Here is a 21,182-nt window from a genome sequence, read left to right on the forward strand (position 1 = left end):
TTTCCACAACGCCGAAGGTCGGCGACCTATGAAGATGCGCTTATGGCACAGGTTGGTCTGTGTAGATCGTGAGTTGATCAACGGATATGAGGTTGTCGTGGGATGTGCTGAGCACGGGTGCTCTGATAGACGTTGTTCTGCTGCTGCAGAGTTTTCTTGTTGCAATTGCCATTGCGTGCTTAGGTGGGGGTTGTTATCTGGTTCGATTGTTACGAACCTGTTACGTCTTGTTTACACGAGACTTATCTTTTGTTCGTAGTTAGATGTTGATTGTTTCTAGCTTGGGAAGACAGAGTTTTGTCAGGAGCGCCGACAACATAAATATCGTCGTCTCCTGCCCTGAGTTGATCAGTGTTGGGGTTGCACCCTTAAGGACCGACGGAAGCCCGACACCAACACTAACGGCGTATCCTCGAAGGACTAGTCCGGCGCTGGTACGGCAAAACTAATGCCAGACCAGAACCAAGACTAACGGCACTTCCTAGAGGAACTAGTTGTCGTCGCCGCCGATCGTCGGTTGCCTGTTGGGGTTGCACCCTTAAGGACCGACGGAAGCCCGACACCAACACTAACGGCGTATCCTCGAAGGACTAGTCCGGCGCTGGTACGGCAAAACTAATGCCAGACCAGAACCAAGACTAACGGCACTTCCTAGAGGAACTAGTTGTCGTCGCCGCCGATCGTCGGTTGCCTCCCTTTCCAACAGGATAAATAGTCGCATTGTTTCTACACCATTTAGAGAGTTTAGTTTTGTTCTTCAATTCGAGATCTTTGTCCCTCTGTGTCCCTTTCTGTGAAGATCCAGCTTAGCGTAATCACACCTTAACATCATCTCGAATTCTCAAACCCCCCTTTCCCTTTTCCTTTTTTTTTTTTTTTTATTTTTCCTTAAGTCACTCTTATCTTTCCTTTTTTTTTTACTTTACCGCCGACCCGACGAGGGATCGAGATATATTTTTACTTTTCTTTTACTTTGCCATTTGAATATCCACAGCGGCCAAACCCTATGGCCCCAAACTATTTTGCACCCTCTGACGACGATTCTTCCTTCCACCACAGCTTCCGAGAAGACAGCATACTACCAGAAGTCCCCGGTGAGCCAGAGGTTTTCCACGAAGCAACAATGGCTCACAATAACGAAATGCAGGGACTCCCCAACTCCGCCCCCGCGACCCCAGTGGTTGTGCGAAACACCTCCTCCGACCTCCGCCCGGTCCGTTATGACCATACGCGGCCTGATCTCTACCCAACGTACCGGTCATACGTGGAGATGAAGTACCGCTACGACCACAGTCACTTCAACGGCGCAGGAGGGTTCATTCTGCACTGTTACGGTCTGTTAGCCGACAATGCCTTGCTCCAGGCACAGACCTACATTGCCCGCATGAGCCGCGATCCATCGTTGGAGAACGTGGATAAGTTCCTGGAATTCTTGGACAGCTGCTTCGAGGACACCTCAGCTTCCCGTCGTGCACTCTTGGAGCTGCACACCCTCAAATGCCGAGGTGCCTCTGCTCCGGAACATTTGGCTCGGGTCAGTCGGTTGATGCAGATCGCTGGCTGCTATAGACTGAGCCACGAAGAGCGCATAATGAATCTGAGGCGCACCCTCCCCGGGCAAGTGATGTCTGCCCTGGCTGGTTTCCCAGACCCCCCAACCTACGAACAATACGCACAACAGGTGCTTAATGCCTGGCAAAAACTCGACGAGTGTCGGCATGCCCACCCTCCGAGGAACCCTGCCCGGACGTCCCAGTTCCGCAATGTCCCGGCACAACACTCCCCTGATGCCATGGACTGGGCGCCCACCCATAACAGTGCCCCCCGTCGTGCCAAGTGGGTCTCCAAGGAAGAACTCCAGTCACGAAGAGCCAGAGGACTGTGCCTCCGTTGTGGCGCTGGTGGCCACATGTCCCCTAACTGCCCATTCGAGCGTGCCCGCCCCCCGGTACAACAGAGTGTTCGCGCAGCCACGAACCTCCCTCCTCCTGTACTCGAAGAAGAGGGCGAAGAATATTACGAGACCGCCGAGGAGGACTCGGGAAACTGATCGCCTCTGCCCCAAGTCGTGGTCAGAGGCCCAAGCAGGTTTTCAAAGACGACAAGGCTGCTGTGAAGGAATGGGAAGAGTTGAATAGATCTATTACCAACACATCAATTCAATTAGATGCAGTGATCAACAACACTTGTCCCGTGATTGCATTGATTGACACCGGTAGCGCTTCCCCCTCTATGATCAGCAGTGACCTTGTAAAGAAATGGAAACTTGATACGCTTTTCAGTTCGCGTCCCAGAACGCTGGTACCATTTAATTCAAAGAGTACCGTCACGGTTGACCGACTAGCCGTGTTTAAAATTGACATATCGGGCCACATAGAAAAACATGTGGCGTGGGTAGTACCAAAATTAGCCGAAGACATCCTGATCGGATACCCATGGCTCAAGAAACAAGGGGCAAGGATAGACTGTGAAGCCGACACAGTTAGATTTAAATCCGGCATTGTCGCTCGAGGAAAGGCGACGACAAACCATACCTTCCGCTCTACCATGGTACGAATAAACAGAGCGAGCACCTTCTTCCGCGCCGCCAAGAGAGATAAGCTGCGGGTTTTTGCAGCTTCAATCGAAGATATCAATAAAGCCTTGGCCCGTTTGGAGAAAGATAGAGTACCAGCCAACCCCAGAGAGTGGAAAAAGAAGATCCCAGCTTGGATCGAGCACGACAAGGTCAAGGTGTTTGATCCAGACGCACAATTTGCTAAAAAGATGCCTCCCCGCCGGCCTGGCCAGGATCATAGGATCGAGTTGACCGTGCCCGACGAAGAAGCTCCATGGGGCCCCCTTTATAGCATGACCAGAGAAGAACTCGTGGTTCTTCGCCAGACGCTTCTTTCATTGCTGGAAAAAGGCTACATTCGCCACAGCCAGTCCACTGCTGCTGCTCCCATCCTATTCGTGAAAAAGCCTGGTGGCGGCCTCCGCTTCTGTGTAGATTATCGTGCACTAAACGCGACTATGAAAAAGAATCGGTACCCACTCCCAAACATCAGCGAGACCCTAGCTAATGCTTCCAAAGCTAAGTGGTTTACGAAACTCGACGTTGTTTCCGCGTTTCATAACATCAGAATCGCCGAGGGAGATGAGTGGAAGACCGCTTTTCGAACGCGACAAGGCCTTTTTGAGTGGAACGTCATGCCTTTTGGTCTGGCCAACGCGCCTGCAGAGTTCCAAAGTTTTGTGAACAGTCTGCTACGCCCATACTTGGATGTGTGGTGCTCTGCCTACGTCGATGACATCTTGATTTATACCGACGGCACGTTAGAGGACCACTACGAGAAGGTCAACTTGGCTTTAGCAAAGGTTCTGGAGGGCCAACTGACAATCGACATTGATAAATGTGAGTTCGCGGTATCGAAAGTGAAGTACCTGGGATACATCCTTGAGCCCGGCAAGATTTCAACCGACCCAACCAAAGTCTCTGCAGTGTCGGACTGGCCAACGCCCAAGAAGGTCAGGGACGTTCGAGCCTTCCTCGGTCTATGCAATTTCTACCGCACCTTTGTCAGAAATTTCACTACTCTAGCGACTCCCTTGCTACAGTTGACAAAGAAAGACCAGGCCTTCCAGTGGGGCGAAAAGGAAGAAGAGTCCTTCCAGGCTCTAAAAGAAGCATTCACCTCGACCCCTGTCCTCTGCACGCACAATCCAGATCTGCCAACTGTTGTTGAGACAGACGCGTCTGGCTACTGTCTCGGTGCAGCGCTTCTACAGACGCAGCCCGATAGATCAACTAGGCCTTGTGCTTATTTCAGCCGCAAAATGACTGCCGCCGAATGCAACTACCCGATCCACGACAAAGAGCTGTTGGCTGTTGTCTGTGCCCTGAAGGAATGGCGTGGCGAACTCAAGGGCCTGAAGGAGACGTTTACCATCGTCTCAGATCATAAAAACTTGCTGCATTTTACCAAGTTGCAGCACTTGTCCGAACGCCAAGCTAGATGGTACCTGACCTTGAGCGAATACAACTGCACCATCGTCCACCGTCCTGGTAAACTCTCCCCTCTCCCAGATGCTCTCTCTCGCCGCGACACCCCAGACAACACGAATGACGCGCGCTACAACGACCGACTAGCCACTATCTTGCACCACGACGGTAACGGCCTGAAAGTTTTCTCGACACAAACCACCAACACGCCAGAAGCCCCTTCTACCCCCGAACTTCCGCCTGCCTTACGGGAACTCTGGTCTGATGCCTGTGCTGCCGATGATGAATACGCCATTATCCATAAAGCGTTGACAGATGGACTGTCACAGTGGCCCGAAACAATCAGACACAAGTTGAGAGTCAACATTTCCGACTGCTCTTTGGACGCCAAATCCGCTATTCGATTTCGGAATAAACTATGGGTACCTACTAACGAGCCATTGAGAACCGCCATCCTACAGAACATTCATGACTCGCCCATGATGCTGCACCCCGGAAAGAACGTCATGCAAGTCGAGCTGTCTAGAGAGTTTTTCTGGCCCCGCTACGTCGAAGATATCCGCCGTTTCTGCCGCAACTGTCAAATTTGTGGTAGTTCTAACATTCGTCGCGACAACAAGGACACCACCCTCAAAGCCTTGCCAATTCCCGACCAGCCTTGGGCCGAGATTGCCATCGACTTTATCGGACCTTTGGAACCAGCACAGAAAGGCGGCATCACCTACACCCACGTCCTAACTGTTATAGACCGTCTATCCAAGGGCGTCATCCTTATTCCCGCCGACGCCCTCGACATGGAATCTGTTGCAGATATGTTCTTCCACCACTTTTACCGACACCACGGCATGCCAAAATCTATTTTGTCTGACCGCGAATTTGTCAACGCAGCTTGGCGACACCTCTGCAAACGCCTAGAGATCGAAAGGCTAACCACAACAGCTTACCATCCGGCTACCAATGGAGCTGCAGAGAGGATGAACGCTGAGATCAAAGTCAAACTTGCCAAACTCAGCGCTGAAGGCCCCGCCTGGCTCAATCTACTGCCCATGGTCGAGTTCAGCATCAATGCCACCCCATCTTCTGCCACTAATGTTTCACCTTTCTTCTTGTCTCACGGCTACCACCCACGAGTCTTCGCCGCACCACCATTGCCTGTCGAACCCGACAATAACGGTCCACTCGGACAGGCTGAGAGGGTCATCCAACGCCTGAGAGACGCCCAGAAATGGGCCCACGCCAACCTTTCTCTGTCACGAGCGGAGATGGAGCAACGCGAGAATGAACACCGACGTCCTGCACCAGATTTTCCTACAGGCTCATACGTTTGGCTCACCCTACGCCCTGAACAACAAGGCTCAGGCCTCGGCAGGAAACTTAGAGCAAAATACCAATACTGCAAAGTGTTGGAACAAGTTACCCCTCACACTTATCGTCTTGAAGTACCGGGTACAACTGCTCACGACGTCTACCATGCCGATCGCCTTCGCTCAGCTGCCAACGACGCTTTCCCTTCCCAAAAGACTCACGACGATCGACCAGCACCTATGGAAGTCATCAATGGTGAAGAATACTGGGAGGTCGAAAAGATCCTAGGCGAACGCACTTCTAACGGTGTCAAGCAAGTCAAAGTCAAATGGAAAGGCTACGTCAGACCTGGCTGGGAACCAGTCGACCTTCTGGTCGATACCGACGCCTACAAACTATGGCTCAGCCAAAAAGGAACCAAAACGACGCGCAAAAGGAGGAAGAGAGGCTGATGTTGGGGTTGCACCCTTAAGGACCGACGGAAGCCCGACACCAACACTAACGGCGTATCCTCGAAGGACTAGTCCGGCGCTGGTACGGCAAAACTAATGCCAGACCAGAACCAAGACTAACGGCACTTCCTAGAGGAACTAGTTGTCGTCGCCGCCGATCGTCGGTTGCCTCCCTTTCCAACAGGATAAATAGTCGCATTGTTTCTACACCATTTAGAGAGTTTAGTTTTGTTCTTCAATTCGAGATCTTTGTCCCTCTGTGTCCCTTTCTGTGAAGATCCAGCTTAGCGTAATCACACCTTAACAGCCACGACCACAAAACGCTGGTTGAGATGGAAGTCTCAAAGGCTGCCCGCCCCAAGCCAGCACACGAGGCTGCAGCCGTGGCTGCGTACAGCGAGGCTGCGACACAGACACCTGAGGTGCCAGCCGCGCCTTCTGTCCTGGGCAGTGAGCCCTGTGCCAGCAAAAAAAACGCCACCCCTGCGCCTAAGGCCAATAAGCGCAGACGCCGCGGCAAAAAGGCCAAAAAAAATGCTGCGACCGCCGCAACCGCCACAACCGCCGCCACTGACCAGGCTGATGCTATGGTCATCGACACCGCTGGCGACCAGTCCAGCACACCCGACACCACTACCTCGACCACCACCTCGACCGCCACTACTACTACCGATGACGCCGTCTCGCCTCCCGCCCCGGACACGGCTATGGCTGATGCCGACGCGCCCACTGAGTCCCCCGACACGTGGACCGTAGTCGCCAAGCGCGCCCAGAAGAAGGCTGCCAACAAAACCACGACCCCCGCCCCCAACACGACCACCACCACGACCACCACGACTGCCCCTCGCGAGAAAACGGCCGTCGTTATTGTCACCACACCCGAGTCGAGAGCCAGCGCGCTGCCCCAGCGACGCGTGCGCGACGCGGTGAACCGCCTTCTTGGCAAGACTGCAGTGTCTGCGGTCCAGCGCACCAAGGCGGGCAACATCTTGCTGCACGCTGTGGACAGTGAGGCCGTCAAATTGATGACCTCCAATCTGCAGCGCGTGGTCAAGGAGCTGTCCTGCTTTGGCGCCTGCGAGTTCACGCGCGCCACATCTCCCGGCTCCAGAACACACAAGTCGTCAAAGCTCTGCTTTGTCATCCACGGTGTGCCGATTGAAGACGGTTTCGACAGTCTCAAGGAGCTGCCCAAGGACATGGCGGACTTCAACGGCGTCAAGATCTCCGACTCGCTGCGCTGGCTTGTGGTCCCTGCCAAGGGTAAGCAGGCTGGCTCGGTGGTCGTCGAGGCCCTGACCCAGGCTGACTACGACAAGTGTGTCGGCAAAAACGTCAACGTCGGCGGCGCTATTGTCCCAGCAGTGCCCTACGTTGACCGCAAATCTACGACAGACGGCCCCCCTCGCCTATGAAAGAGGGCCCTACGGCCGGACAACGTCTACGCATCCTTCAGCACAACGTGCACAAAATGAAGGCTGTTCATGAGACAATACTTGAGGCTGCTGCAACCGGAAAGGCGGACATTGTCTGCATCCAGGAGCCTTATACCATAAAACTCAAAGCTGGGTATAGAACATTGACGCAGCCGGGCTTCACCCTGGTTGTGCCGTTTAATGTTAGGAATCTCGAGGCCATGCCTTTGCGCCCGCGGGTCTTGACCTACGTCCGCCAAGGCCTGCCGTTTTCTGTGCTGTTCGAGTTTGGCGATGCTGAGAGTGATATTCTGTCATGAATAGCTATCCTGACACTGCTCATGCTAAGGGTTATGCATGAGACCTACCCCACTCTTCTTTTCCACAACGCCGAAGGTCGGCGACCTATGAAGATGCGCTTATGGCACAGGTTGGTCTGTGTAGATCGTGAGTTGATCAACGGATATGAGGTTGTCGTGGGATGTGCTGAGCACGGGTGCTCTGATAGACGTTGTTCTGCTGCTGCGGAGTTTTCTTGTTGCAATTGCCATTGCGTGCTTAGGTGGGGGTTGTTATCTGGTTCGATTGTTACGAACCTGTTACGTCTTGTTTACACGAGACTTATCTTTTGTTCGTAGTTAGATGTTGATTGTTTCTAGCTTGGGAAGACAGAGTTTTGTCAGGAGCGCCGACAACATAAATATCGTCGTCTCCTGCCCTGAGTTGATCAGGTTTACTCTTGTTCTCCAAGCTTAACAATCACATGCACTTGCTTACCTTCTTCTTCTTCTTTATACCATTCTGTTCTTGCTTTCTTTGCAGTTCAACCTTTCTTCTTCTTTGAAGTGTGTGATTGTTCCTCCTCCTTCCTCTTTGTGCCGCTCTATTCTCAGAATAGCCATCTAAGTTGTGTGTTGCCTCTTCATCTCAACCGACCATACGTCTTAGCACTCTGTCTAACTGACGTCTTCCTCCACAGGCCCGACTGTCCACCTCAGGAACCTATCATTGTCCCGAGTCGTTGGCTGTACCCGGAACCCTAATCCTTTCTTCGGGCCCTATCCGTAATATTTTGTTAAGCTTCATTTGAAGACCCGACGCTATTACAACTTTGGCTCTCTTTGGCACTTTTTTCTCTCCTCATTTATTTTTCCCTCTCTATTACGTTTCAACTCGCAATGGCCCTCACTCGCGAAATGATCGAGCATCTCAATACGTTCCTCCTGTCGATTCCTGACCGAACTCCTGAGAACTGGCATCTCGGTGCCCTTCCTAGGGAGTTCAGTGCTGAGATCAAAATGGCTATTGTGGCGGCTTACATGTCTGGTCTGCGCACCGACGATGGTGCCCCGCCCATCCCCGTTGGCTCTGTTCCTGATGCGGCTCAGGTTTACTGGGCTGCGTTCCAGGCTGGCGCTGAAGCCCGCTTCAACTCCCTTGAGTCTCTTCCCCGAGTCAAACGGGAAGAGGATGCCGATCCGTTGAAAGAGGCCGACAAGCATCTTGATGTCGTGCCCTATGATGGCAATCAGCAAGGCTTCCAGGCGTTCCAGAGGCAACTTGCGGTCAAATTTGCTGCTGCACCCAAGCACCACCGCACGGAGCAGCGCAAGCTGATGACTGCCTTCTCCTACCTTAGAGATGGCGCTCTGGATTGGGCCATGCCTCGGATGGACCCGGCCACTGGACACATGAACTTTGAAACGTACGACGATTTTATGAAATCGTTAGCTGAGGCTTTCGATGACCCTGACTGGCGCATGACTGCGACCCAGCAGATCTTCGACTTAAAGCAGACAGGTACTTGTACTGCCTATCACTCTGCTTTTACAACGCTGTTGAAGAAACTCGGTTGGGCCGACGCTGATTTCACCATTGCACTATTTCAGCGAGGCCTCAAGCCCCACATACAGGACGCTCTGGCTTGGAACACCTATCCTGCCCCTAAGGGAACGCTTGATCAGTTCGCTAATTTCTGCAACACGCTGGACAATACGATCAACAACCGAACCCGGGGAAACAACGGGAAAATCCAACCGCCTCCTGGTGTGGTCCCCTTTCAGCAAGATTCTCGTTCGAGAAATGCTGGCGCCCAAAAAGCTGTCCCCAACACCAAGCCAGCTAAGGGTACCTCTGCAGGTCCCGATGCCAACGGTCTACCCTTCCGTAAGACTGCTGACGGCAAAATGGCAAAGGGTGTTTGTTGGAAGTGTGGCGCAAAGGACCACATGCTAAAGGCTTGCCCCAAAAACAACCTTGCTCTTCGCGCAGCTACTGTCCCTTCTCCCTCCACTTCTACCCGGGCTCCCTCGACGGCCCCTGCGCCTGATGCGTCAAAAAACTAGAAGGGCTACCGACCCATTCCCCTCTGGTCCTGGCTAGCCCTGACGCTGCTGATGAGGGTCTCTTGAGAATCAGCACTTGTTCTCTTGATAATGCTATCGATTATGGTAACTCTCCCCCTCTGGTTATTCCTGTGACAGTGAATAATTCCATTGAGGCCTACGCTATGGTGGATTCGGGATCAACAACTTGTTTTGTGGATTCTGAATTTATAGCAAGGCATCAGATTCCTACTGTTCTCAAGGCCAGAGCCGAGTCGCTCCATGTTGTTGATGGTAGTGAAACTGCTGCGGGTAAAGTGACCCACCAAGTTCCTTTGTCCCTCTCTTTTCCTAATTATTCAGAAACTTTGGTTTTTCAAATCACGAAGCTTGGGGGCTACCACATCATCCTGGGGAAATGCTGGCTCGACGCCCATAACCCGGAAATTTCTTGGCCTTCCAATACGCTCAAGATATCGGTTACTTCTACCGCCGATGGCAATGCTGTGGCAGCTTCTGATTCTTCTTCTTCTTCTTCTTCTGTTTCGACTGCTTCTACTGATTCTGGCGCTTCGTTTGATTTTTCTTATACAAAAAACGACAAAAATATTGCTTCTACCGCTGGCAGTCAGATTGAGGGATCTGCTCCTGCTTCAGCCACTTCACCCCTTCCTTCTTTTATTGCACAATCGTCAGCTGTGTCTTGTTCCTGTGTGACGGTGTCGTCTCAGGCTTTGCATCGCTTTGCCAAAGCTGAGAAACTACAGATTTATCGTGTCACCGCTCAGGAAGTCCTGGATTATCTCAATCAGGAGGACCTAACTCCGGAACAAGAGCATGCACGGCTCCTTGAACGCATCCCGAAGAAATACCATGACCTACTTCCTCTGTTCTCTCGAGAAGGTGCTGATCAACTACCACCTCACCGGGACATTGATCATGCGATTAACTTCGTTCCCGATGCGAAATACCCCAAGGCCCCGCTGTACGATATGACTCCACTCGAGTTGCAGGCTGTCAAAAAATATCTAGATGGCATGCTTGCTAAAGGCTTTATTTCCTCTTCCTCTTCGCCGCTGGCTTCCCCGATTCTTTTTGCTAGGAAGCCAGGCAGTTTACGATTCTGTGTTGATTTCCGAGCCGTCAATGATATCACCATCAAAGACGTAACTCCTCTGCCTCGGATCAATGAATCACTGCGCACGGCGGCTACGGGAAACATTTTTACAAAGCTGGATCTGAGAGCTGCGTACCACTTGATTCGCATCAAGAAAGGTGATGAATACAAGACAGCTTTCAGAACTCGATATGGCATTTTTGAGTACAATGTGATGCCGTTTGGGCTCACCAATGCTCCTGCCACGTGTCAGAAATATGTCAGCGAGGTCTTGTCGGAGTATTTGGACATATTCTGTGTCTGTTACTTGGATGATATCCTGGTGTTCTCTCTGAACCAAGAGGAACATGATGTTCATGTGCGCAAAGTCCTGCTAAAATTAGCGCAGGCCAGTCTGTTTGTCAAGGGTGAAAAATGCGAATTCGACAAGACTGAAACTACCTTTGTTGGCTTTGTTATTTCAGCCGATGCTCTGAAGATGGACCCCGCTAAAGTTGCGGCTGTCCGTGAGTGGGAGGCTCCCCGAACGGTTAAGGGAGTCCAGTCCTTTTTGGGTTTTGCCAATTTCTATAGGAGGTTCATCCGTGACTTCTCTAGAATCTGCACACCTCTCTTCGAGTTGACTAAAAAGACGCAATCTTTTGTCTGGTCCTCTGAATGTGAGGCAGCATTTCACACCCTGAAGGACCTTTTCTGCTCTGAACCTATCCTCAAGCACTTTGATTACCTGTTGGACACTGTTATTGAAACAGACGCGTCTGACCGTGTAATATCTGCCGTCATGTCTCAATACCACCCGACTGACAAGGGGCTTCTACTACACCCCGTGGCCTATTTCTCTCAAAAAATGAATCCTGCCCAGTGTAACTACGGCGTAGGTGACAAGGAGTTGTTAGCCATTGTGGAGTCTCTAAAGTCGTGGCGATTCATGGTTGAAAGTCTGGAAAAACCTGTTCTGGTATTGACGGACCATCGGAATTTAGCCGTTCTTAAGCAAATTCCGGCCATGAACAGACGGCAAGCGAGGTGGGCTATGGAACTGAGCGAGTACCGTTATGTCATCACTTATAGGCCTGGCTCCTTGAATTCTAGAGCTGATGCCCTGACCAGACGCTACGAAGACCTCGTTTCTTCTTCTTCTGAGGAGGATAAAGAGCTGTGTGCTCCTATTATTCCCCCTGAAAATTTTATTGGTACCATGTCTTTGGTAGACGAGGTAAAAATCGCGCTATCCACGGACAAGTGGGCTCTTGATGTTATTTCTGCTCTTCGAGGCCAGTCGACCAAACCTCCAGATGTGGACCTCAGTGTCTGCAGGCTTGACAATGACGGTCTTTTGTTTGTCAACGACCTTCTATATTTGCCGAACGAGGATCTACGAGTTCGTGCATTGAAGAATTGTCATGATATTATGCCTAGCGGACACCCTGGACAAAAGAACACTTTTGAACTTCTTGTTCGGGAATACTGGTGGCCCGGGATGCGTCGTGATGTCATCCGGTACATCCGAAATTGTGAGGTCTGCCAACGGATCAAGTCCGCGCGACATAGTCCCTACGGTCTACTGAAACCTCTGACCATTCCGCAAGCTCGGTGGACATCTGTGTCCCTTGATTTTATCACCGGCTTGCCGGTCTCCAATTCTTTTGACATGATTCTCGTTGTCGTCGATAGGCTTAGCAAAATGGCTCACTTGATACCTTGCGATTCCTCGCTGGATGCTGCAGGTTTTGCTAAGCTCTATTTGTCAGCAGTGTATAGGCTCCACGGTCTGCCATTGGACATTGTGTCCGACAGGGGTAGTCTGTTTACGTCGGCTTTTTCCAAGGCTTTAGCCAAACTGTTGGGCATAAAGCAAAATCTGAGTACTGCGTTCCACCCTCAGACCGATGGTCAGACTGAGCGTGTGAACTCTATTTTGGAGCAATACCTGCGGGGTTACACCAACTATAGACAGGACAATTGGGCTGATCTTTTGCCCTTGGCGGAGTTCTCTTACAATGACTCCGAGTCCAGTTCTACTATGCTGACGCCCTTCTTTGCGAACCACGGGTTTCACCCCAGAAGTGGGCGTGAGTCGCTCCCAGTCTCTGTGGAAAAAGGCCCGTTGCGGAACTTTGTTAAAGAGCTTGACAACATTTGTCAGTTTTTAAAGACTGAAATTACGTGGAGCCGTGAGCGGATGACCGAGTACGCGAATCGACACAAATCTTCCGCCCCTCTCCTTCGAGAAGGGGACTTAGTGTGGCTTTTGAGTAGAAATATTCGAACTACTCGTCCTTCAAAGAAGTTGGACTTCAAGAAGCTTGGCCCATTTAAGATTCTACGGAAGGTGTCTTCGCATGCCTACGAGTTGGCACTCCCTGCCACTATGAAGGTTCATCCCGTCTTCCACGTTTGTCTGCTGGAACCATGTGCGTCGGATCCTCTTCCTGGCCAGAAAAACCCTCCTCCTCCTCCCGTCATAGTAGATGGCGAGGAAGAATTTGTGGTCAAGGAAATTATAGGCGTGTCTTCGCGTGGCCCTCTGCAATATCAAGTAGTTTGGGAGGGCTATGAACATGATGGACCCTCCTGGGAACCTCTGGACCATTTAGCCAATGCACCTGAGAAGGTTGCAGAATTCTACAAGAGGATGCCTAACGCCAGACGATCTTAGTACTGCTGTGGAAATCAGTCATAAAAAGGGGGGCTACTGTCATGAATAGCTATCCTGACACTGCTCATGCTAAGGGTTATGCATGAGACCTACCCCACTCTTCTTTTCCACAACGCCGAAGGTCGGCGACCTATGAAGATGCGCTTATGGCACAGGTTGGTCTGTGTAGATCGTGAGTTGATCAACGGATATGAGGTTGTCGTGGGATGTGCTGAGCACGGGTGCTCTGATAGACGTTGTTCTGCTGCTGCGGAGTTTTCTTGTTGCAATTGCCATTGCGTGCTTAGGTGGGGGTTGTTATCTGGTTCGATTGTTACGAACCTGTTACGTCTTGTTTACACGAGACTTATCTTTTGTTCGTAGTTAGATGTTGATTGTTTCTAGCTTGGGAAGACAGAGTTTTGTCAGGAGCGCCGACAACATAAATATCGTCGTCTCCTGCCCTGAGTTGATCAGGTTTACTCTTGTTCTCCAAGCTTAACAATCACATGCACTTGCTTACCTTCTTCTTCTTCTTTATACCATTCTGTTCTTGCTTTCTTTGCAGTTCAACCTTTCTTCTTCTTTGAAGTGTGTGATTGTTCCTCCTCCTTCCTCTTTGTGCCGCTCTATTCTCAGAATAGCCATCTAAGTTGTGTGTTGCCTCTTCATCTCAACCGACCATACGTCTTAGCACTCTGTCTAACTGACGTCTTCCTCCACAGGCCCGACTGTCCACCTCAGGAACCTATCATTGTCCCGAGTCGTTGGCTGTACCCGGAACCCTAATCCTTTCTTCGGGCCCTATCCGTAATATTTTGTTAAGCTTCATTTGAAGACCCGACGCTATTACAACTTTGGCTCTCTTTGGCACTTTTTTCTCTCCTCATTTATTTTTCCCTCTCTATTACGTTTCAACTCGCAATGGCCCTCACTCGCGAAATGATCGAGCATCTCAATACGTTCCTCCTGTCGATTCCTGACCGAACTCCTGAGAACTGGCATCTCGGTGCCCTTCCTAGGGAGTTCAGTGCTGAGATCAAAATGGCTATTGTGGCGGCTTACATGTCTGGTCTGCGCACCGACGATGGTGCCCCGCCCATCCCCGTTGGCTCTGTTCCTGATGCGGCTCAGGTTTACTGGGCTGCGTTCCAGGCTGGCGCTGAAGCCCGCTTCAACTCCCTTGAGTCTCTTCCCCGAGTCAAACGGGAAGAGGATGCCGATCCGTTGAAAGAGGCCGACAAGCATCTTGATGTCGTGCCCTATGATGGCAATCAGCAAGGCTTCCAGGCGTTCCAGAGGCAACTTGCGGTCAAATTTGCTGCTGCACCCAAGCACCACCGCACGGAGCAGCGCAAGCTGATGACTGCCTTCTCCTACCTTAGAGATGGCGCTCTGGATTGGGCCATGCCTCGGATGGACCCGGCCACTGGACACATGAACTTTGAAACGTACGACGATTTTATGAAATCGTTAGCTGAGGCTTTCGATGACCCTGACTGGCGCATGACTGCGACCCAGCAGATCTTCGACTTAAAGCAGACAGGTACTTGTACTGCCTATCACTCTGCTTTTACAACGCTGTTGAAGAAACTCGGTTGGGCCGACGCTGATTTCACCATTGCACTATTTCAGCGAGGCCTCAAGCCCCACATACAGGACGCTCTGGCTTGGAACACCTATCCTGCCCCTAAGGGAACGCTTGATCAGTTCGCTAATTTCTGCAACACGCTGGACAATACGATCAACAACCGAACCCGGGGAAACAACGGGAAAATCCAACCGCCTCCTGGTGTGGTCCCCTTTCAGCAAGATTCTCGTTCGAGAAATGCTGGCGCCCAAAAAGCTGTCCCCAACACCAAGCCAGCTAAGGGTACCTCTGCAGGTCCCGATGCCAACGGTCTACCCTTCCGTAAGACTGCTGACGGCAAAATGGCAAAGGGTGTTTGTTGGAAGTGTGGCGCAAAGGACCACATGCTAAAGGCTTGCCCCAAAAACAACCTTGCTCTTCGCGCAGCTACTGTCCCTTCTCCCTCCACTTCTACCCGGGCTCCCTCGACGGCCCCTGCGCCTGATGCGTCAAAAAACTAGAAGGGCTACCGACCCATTCCCCTCTGGTCCTGGCTAGCCCTGACGCTGCTGATGAGGGTCTCTTGAGAATCAGCACTTGTTCTCTTGATAATGCTATCGATTATGGTAACTCTCCCCCTCTGGTTATTCCTGTGACAGTGAATAATTCCATTGAGGCCTACGCTATGGTGGATTCGGGATCAACAACTTGTTTTGTGGATTCTGAATTTATAGCAAGGCATCAGATTCCTACTGTTCTCAAGGCCAGAGCCGAGTCGCTCCATGTTGTTGATGGTAGTGAAACTGCTGCGGGTAAAGTGACCCACCAAGTTCCTTTGTCCCTCTCTTTTCCTAATTATTCAGAAACTTTGGTTTTTCAAATCACGAAGCTTGGGGGCTACCACATCATCCTGGGGAAATGCTGGCTCGACGCCCATAACCCGGAAATTTCTTGGCCTTCCAATACGCTCAAGATATCGGTTACTTCTACCGCCGATGGCAATGCTGTGGCAGCTTCTGATTCTTCTTCTTCTTCTTCTTCTGTTTCGACTGCTTCTACTGATTCTGGCGCTTCGTTTGATTTTTCTTATACAAAAAACGACAAAAATATTGCTTCTACCGCTGGCAGTCAGATTGAGGGATCTGCTCCTGCTTCAGCCACTTCACCCCTTCCTTCTTTTATTGCACAATCGTCAGCTGTGTCTTGTTCCTGTGTGACGGTGTCGTCTCAGGCTTTGCATCGCTTTGCCAAAGCTGAGAAACTACAGATTTATCGTGTCACCGCTCAGGAAGTCCTGGATTATCTCAATCAGGAGGACCTAACTCCGGAACAAGAGCATGCACGGCTCCTTGAACGCATCCCGAAGAAATACCATGACCTACTTCCTCTGTTCTCTCGAGAAGGTGCTGATCAACTACCACCTCACCGGGACATTGATCATGCGATTAACTTCGTTCCCGATGCGAAATACCCCAAGGCCCCGCTGTACGATATGACTCCACTCGAGTTGCAGGCTGTCAAAAAATATCTAGATGGCATGCTTGCTAAAGGCTTTATTTCCTCTTCCTCTTCGCCGCTGGCTTCCCCGATTCTTTTTGCTAGGAAGCCAGGCAGTTTACGATTCTGTGTTGATTTCCGAGCCGTCAATGATATCACCATCAAAGACGTAACTCCTCTGCCTCGGATCAATGAATCACTGCGCACGGCGGCTACGGGAAACATTTTTACAAAGCTGGATCTGAGAGCTGCGTACCACTTGATTCGCATCAAGAAAGGTGATGAATACAAGACAGCTTTCAGAACTCGATATGGCATTTTTGAGTACAATGTGATGCCGTTTGGGCTCACCAATGCTCCTGCCACGTGTCAGAAATATGTCAGCGAGGTCTTGTCGGAGTATTTGGACATATTCTGTGTCTGTTACTTGGATGATATCCTGGTGTTCTCTCTGAACCAAGAGGAACATGATGTTCATGTGCGCAAAGTCCTGCTAAAATTAGCGCAGGCCAGTCTGTTTGTCAAGGGTGAAAAATGCGAATTCGACAAGACTGAAACTACCTTTGTTGGCTTTGTTATTTCAGCCGATGCTCTGAAGATGGACCCCGCTAAAGTTGCGGCTGTCCGTGAGTGGGAGGCTCCCCGAACGGTTAAGGGAGTCCAGTCCTTTTTGGGTTTTGCCAATTTCTATAGGAGGTTCATCCGTGACTTCTCTAGAATCTGCACACCTCTCTTCGAGTTGACTAAAAAGACGCAATCTTTTGTCTGGTCCTCTGAATGTGAGGCAGCATTTCACACCCTGAAGGACCTTTTCTGCTCTGAACCTATCCTCAAGCACTTTGATTACCTGTTGGACACTGTTATTGAAACAGACGCGTCTGACCGTGTAATATCTGCCGTCATGTCTCAATACCACCCGACTGACAAGGGGCTTCTACTACACCCCGTGGCCTATTTCTCTCAAAAAATGAATCCTGCCCAGTGTAACTACGGCGTAGGTGACAAGGAGTTGTTAGCCATTGTGGAGTCTCTAAAGTCGTGGCGATTCATGGTTGAAAGTCTGGAAAAACCTGTTCTGGTATTGACGGACCATCGGAATTTAGCCGTTCTTAAGCAAATTCCGGCCATGAACAGACGGCAAGCGAGGTGGGCTATGGAACTGAGCGAGTACCGTTATGTCATCACTTATAGGCCTGGCTCCTTGAATTCTAGAGCTGATGCCCTGACCAGACGCTACGAAGACCTCGTTTCTTCTTCTTCTGAGGAGGATAAAGAGCTGTGTGCTCCTATTATTCCCCCTGAAAATTTTATTGGTACCATGTCTTTGGTAGACGAGGTAAAAATCGCGCTATCCACGGACAAGTGGGCTCTTGATGTTATTTCTGCTCTTCGAGGCCAGTCGACCAAACCTCCAGATGTGGACCTCAGTGTCTGCAGGCTTGACAATGACGGTCTTTTGTTTGTCAACGACCTTCTATATTTGCCGAACGAGGATCTACGAGTTCGTGCATTGAAGAATTGTCATGATATTATGCCTAGCGGACACCCTGGACAAAAGAACACTTTTGAACTTCTTGTTCGGGAATACTGGTGGCCCGGGATGCGTCGTGATGTCATCCGGTACATCCGAAATTGTGAGGTCTGCCAACGGATCAAGTCCGCGCGACATAGTCCCTACGGTCTACTGAAACCTCTGACCATTCCGCAAGCTCGGTGGACATCTGTGTCCCTTGATTTTATCACCGGCTTGCCGGTCTCCAATTCTTTTGACATGATTCTCGTTGTCGTCGATAGGCTTAGCAAAATGGCTCACTTGATACCTTGCGATTCCTCGCTGGATGCTGCAGGTTTTGCTAAGCTCTATTTGTCAGCAGTGTATAGGCTCCACGGTCTGCCATTGGACATTGTGTCCGACAGGGGTAGTCTGTTTACGTCGGCTTTTTCCAAGGCTTTAGCCAAACTGTTGGGCATAAAGCAAAATCTGAGTACTGCGTTCCACCCTCAGACCGATGGTCAGACTGAGCGTGTGAACTCTATTTTGGAGCAATACCTGCGGGGTTACACCAACTATAGACAGGACAATTGGGCTGATCTTTTGCCCTTGGCGGAGTTCTCTTACAATGACTCCGAGTCCAGTTCTACTATGCTGACGCCCTTCTTTGCGAACCACGGGTTTCACCCCAGAAGTGGGCGTGAGTCGCTCCCAGTCTCTGTGGAAAAAGGCCCGTTGCGGAACTTTGTTAAAGAGCTTGACAACATTTGTCAGTTTTTAAAGACTGAAATTACGTGGAGCCGTGAGCGGATGACCGAGTACGCGAATCGACACAAATCTTCCGCCCCTCTCCTTCGAGAAGGGGACTTAGTGTGGCTTTTGAGTAGAAATATTCGAACTACTCGTCCTTCAAAGAAGTTGGACTTCAAGAAGCTTGGCCCATTTAAGATTCTACGGAAGGTGTCTTCGCATGCCTACGAGTTGGCACTCCCTGCCACTATGAAGGTTCATCCCGTCTTCCACGTTTGTCTGCTGGAACCATGTGCGTCGGATCCTCTTCCTGGCCAGAAAAACCCTCCTCCTCCTCCCGTCATAGTAGATGGCGAGGAAGAATTTGTGGTCAAGGAAATTATAGGCGTGTCTTCGCGTGGCCCTCTGCAATATCAAGTAGTTTGGGAGGGCTATGAACATGATGGACCCTCCTGGGAACCTCTGGACCATTTAGCCAATGCACCTGAGAAGGTTGCAGAATTCTACAAGAGGATGCCTAACGCCAGACGATCTTAGTACTGCTGTGGAAATCAGTCATAAAAAGGGGGGCTACTGTCATGAATAGCTATCCTGACACTGCTCATGCTAAGGGTTATGCATGAGACCTACCCCACTCTTCTTTTCCACAACGCCGAAGGTCGGCGACCTATGAAGATGCGCTTATGGCACAGGTTGGTCTGTGTAGATCGTGAGTTGATCAACGGATATGAGGTTGTCGTGGGATGTGCTGAGCACGGGTGCTCTGATAGACGTTGTTCTGCTGCTGCGGAGTTTTCTTGTTGCAATTGCCATTGCGTGCTTAGGTGGGGGTTGTTATCTGGTTCGATTGTTACGAACCTGTTACGTCTTGTTTACACGAGACTTATCTTTTGTTCGTAGTTAGATGTTGATTGTTTCTAGCTTGGGAAGACAGAGTTTTGTCAGGAGCGCCGACAACATAAATATCGTCGTCTCCTGCCCTGAGTTGATCAGGTTTACTCTTGTTCTCCAAGCTTAACAATCACATGCACTTGCTTACCTTCTTCTTCTTCTTTATACCATTCTGTTCTTGCTTTCTTTGCAGTTCAACCTTTCTTCTTCTTTGAAGTGTGTGATTGTTCCTCCTCCTTCCTCTTTGTGCCGCTCTATTCTCAGAATAGCCATCTAAGTTGTGTGTTGCCTCTTCATCTCAACCGACCATACGTCTTAGCACTCTGTCTAACTGACGTCTTCCTCCACAGGCCCGACTGTCCACCTCAGGAACCTATCATTGTCCCGAGTCGTTGGCTGTACCCGGAACCCTAATCCTTTCTTCGGGCCCTATCCGTAATATTTTGTTAAGCTTCATTTGAAGACCCGACGCTATTACAACTTTGGCTCTCTTTGGCACTTTTTTCTCTCCTCATTTATTTTTCCCTCTCTATTACGTTTCAACTCGCAATGGCCCTCACTCGCGAAATGATCGAGCATCTCAATACGTTCCTCCTGTCGATTCCTGACCGAACTCCTGAGAACTGGCATCTCGGTGCCCTTCCTAGGGAGTTCAGTGCTGAGATCAAAATGGCTATTGTGGCGGCTTACATGTCTGGTCTGCGCACCGACGATGGTGCCCCGCCCATCCCCGTTGGCTCTGTTCCTGATGCGGCTCAGGTTTACTGGGCTGCGTTCCAGGCTGGCGCTGAAGCCCGCTTCAACTCCCTTGAGTCTCTTCCCCGAGTCAAACGGGAAGAGGATGCCGATCCGTTGAAAGAGGCCGACAAGCATCTTGATGTCGTGCCCTATGATGGCAATCAGCAAGGCTTCCAGGCGTTCCAGAGGCAACTTGCGGTCAAATTTGCTGCTGCACCCAAGCACCACCGCACGGAGCAGCGCAAGCTGATGACTGCCTTCTCCTACCTTAGAGATGGCGCTCTGGATTGGGCCATGCCTCGGATGGACCCGGCCACTGGACACATGAACTTTGAAACGTACGACGATTTTATGAAATCGTTAGCTGAGGCTTTCGATGACCCTGACTGGCGCATGACTGCGACCCAGCAGATCTTCGACTTAAAGCAGACAGGTACTTGTACTGCCTATCACTCTGCTTTTACAACGCTGTTGAAGAAACTCGGTTGGGCCGACGCTGATTTCACCATTGCACTATTTCAGCGAGGCCTCAAGCCCCACATACAGGACGCTCTGGCTTGGAACACCTATCCTGCCCCTAAGGGAACGCTTGATCAGTTCGCTAATTTCTGCAACACGCTGGACAATACGATCAACAACCGAACCCGGGGAAACAACGGGAAAATCCAACCGCCTCCTGGTGTGGTCCCCTTTCAGCAAGATTCTCGTTCGAGAAATGCTGGCGCCCAAAAAGCTGTCCCCAACACCAAGCCAGCTAAGGGTACCTCTGCAGGTCCCGATGCCAACGGTCTACCCTTCCGTAAGACTGCTGACGGCAAAATGGCAAAGGGTGTTTGTTGGAAGTGTGGCGCAAAGGACCACATGCTAAAGGCTTGCCCCAAAAACAACCTTGCTCTTCGCGCAGCTACTGTCCCTTCTCCCTCCACTTCTACCCGGGCTCCCTCGACGGCCCCTGCGCCTGATGCGTCAAAAAACTAGAAGGGCTACCGACCCATTCCCCTCTGGTCC

At 50.8% G+C, this 21,182-nt stretch overlaps 9 protein-coding genes across 9 annotated transcripts; all 9 read left to right on the forward strand.

Moving 5' to 3' along the window:
- Positions 1 to 1,006: 1,006 nt before the first annotated feature.
- On the forward strand, positions 1,007 to 2,050 carry BROUX77_003379 (uncharacterized protein; the record flags this gene model as incomplete). Its single annotated transcript, XM_073748024.1, has 1 exon — positions 1,007 to 2,050. One exon carries the CDS (start codon positions 1,007 to 1,009, stop codon positions 2,048 to 2,050), a length of 1,044 nt encoding a protein of 347 aa, XP_073605804.1.
- Positions 2,051 to 2,547: 497 nt separating this feature from the next.
- BROUX77_003380 (uncharacterized protein) lies at positions 2,548 to 5,742 on the forward strand (the record flags this gene model as incomplete). The annotated part of the gene is made up of 1 exon (XM_073748025.1): positions 2,548 to 5,742. One exon carries the CDS (start codon positions 2,548 to 2,550, stop codon positions 5,740 to 5,742), a length of 3,195 nt encoding a protein of 1,064 aa, XP_073605805.1.
- A 332-nt stretch (positions 5,743 to 6,074) lies between these two features.
- BROUX77_003381 (uncharacterized protein) lies at positions 6,075 to 7,157 on the forward strand (the record flags this gene model as incomplete). The annotated part of the gene is made up of 1 exon (XM_073748026.1): positions 6,075 to 7,157. One exon carries the CDS (start codon positions 6,075 to 6,077, stop codon positions 7,155 to 7,157), a length of 1,083 nt encoding a protein of 360 aa, XP_073605806.1.
- A 56-nt stretch (positions 7,158 to 7,213) lies between these two features.
- Positions 7,214 to 7,477, forward strand: BROUX77_003382 (uncharacterized protein; the record flags this gene model as incomplete). The annotated part of the gene is made up of 1 exon (XM_073748027.1): positions 7,214 to 7,477. The coding sequence occupies one exon, from the start codon at positions 7,214 to 7,216 to the stop codon at positions 7,475 to 7,477; it is 264 nt and encodes an 87-aa protein (XP_073605807.1).
- Positions 7,478 to 8,335: 858 nt separating this feature from the next.
- BROUX77_003383 (uncharacterized protein) lies at positions 8,336 to 9,502 on the forward strand (the record flags this gene model as incomplete). Its single annotated transcript, XM_073748028.1, has 1 exon — positions 8,336 to 9,502. The coding sequence occupies one exon, from the start codon at positions 8,336 to 8,338 to the stop codon at positions 9,500 to 9,502; it is 1,167 nt and encodes a 388-aa protein (XP_073605808.1).
- A 164-nt stretch (positions 9,503 to 9,666) lies between these two features.
- On the forward strand, positions 9,667 to 13,257 carry BROUX77_003384 (uncharacterized protein; the record flags this gene model as incomplete). The annotated part of the gene is made up of 1 exon (XM_073748029.1): positions 9,667 to 13,257. One exon carries the CDS (start codon positions 9,667 to 9,669, stop codon positions 13,255 to 13,257), a length of 3,591 nt encoding a protein of 1,196 aa, XP_073605809.1.
- A 903-nt stretch (positions 13,258 to 14,160) lies between these two features.
- On the forward strand, positions 14,161 to 15,327 carry BROUX77_003385 (uncharacterized protein; the record flags this gene model as incomplete). The annotated part of the gene is made up of 1 exon (XM_073748030.1): positions 14,161 to 15,327. The coding sequence occupies one exon, from the start codon at positions 14,161 to 14,163 to the stop codon at positions 15,325 to 15,327; it is 1,167 nt and encodes a 388-aa protein (XP_073605810.1).
- A 164-nt stretch (positions 15,328 to 15,491) lies between these two features.
- BROUX77_003386 (uncharacterized protein) lies at positions 15,492 to 19,082 on the forward strand (the record flags this gene model as incomplete). The annotated part of the gene is made up of 1 exon (XM_073748031.1): positions 15,492 to 19,082. The coding sequence occupies one exon, from the start codon at positions 15,492 to 15,494 to the stop codon at positions 19,080 to 19,082; it is 3,591 nt and encodes a 1,196-aa protein (XP_073605811.1).
- Positions 19,083 to 19,985: 903 nt separating this feature from the next.
- Positions 19,986 to 21,152, forward strand: BROUX77_003387 (uncharacterized protein; the record flags this gene model as incomplete). Its single annotated transcript, XM_073748032.1, has 1 exon — positions 19,986 to 21,152. The coding sequence occupies one exon, from the start codon at positions 19,986 to 19,988 to the stop codon at positions 21,150 to 21,152; it is 1,167 nt and encodes a 388-aa protein (XP_073605812.1).
- Positions 21,153 to 21,182: the final 30 nt, after the last annotated feature.

The sequence above is a fragment of the Berkeleyomyces rouxiae genome, assembly GCF_048999995.1.
Source record: "Berkeleyomyces rouxiae strain 22BRR77 chromosome Unknown BrBRR77_ptg000003l, whole genome shotgun sequence".
Classification (NCBI taxonomy): Eukaryota; Fungi; Ascomycota; class Sordariomycetes; order Microascales; family Ceratocystidaceae; genus Berkeleyomyces; species Berkeleyomyces rouxiae.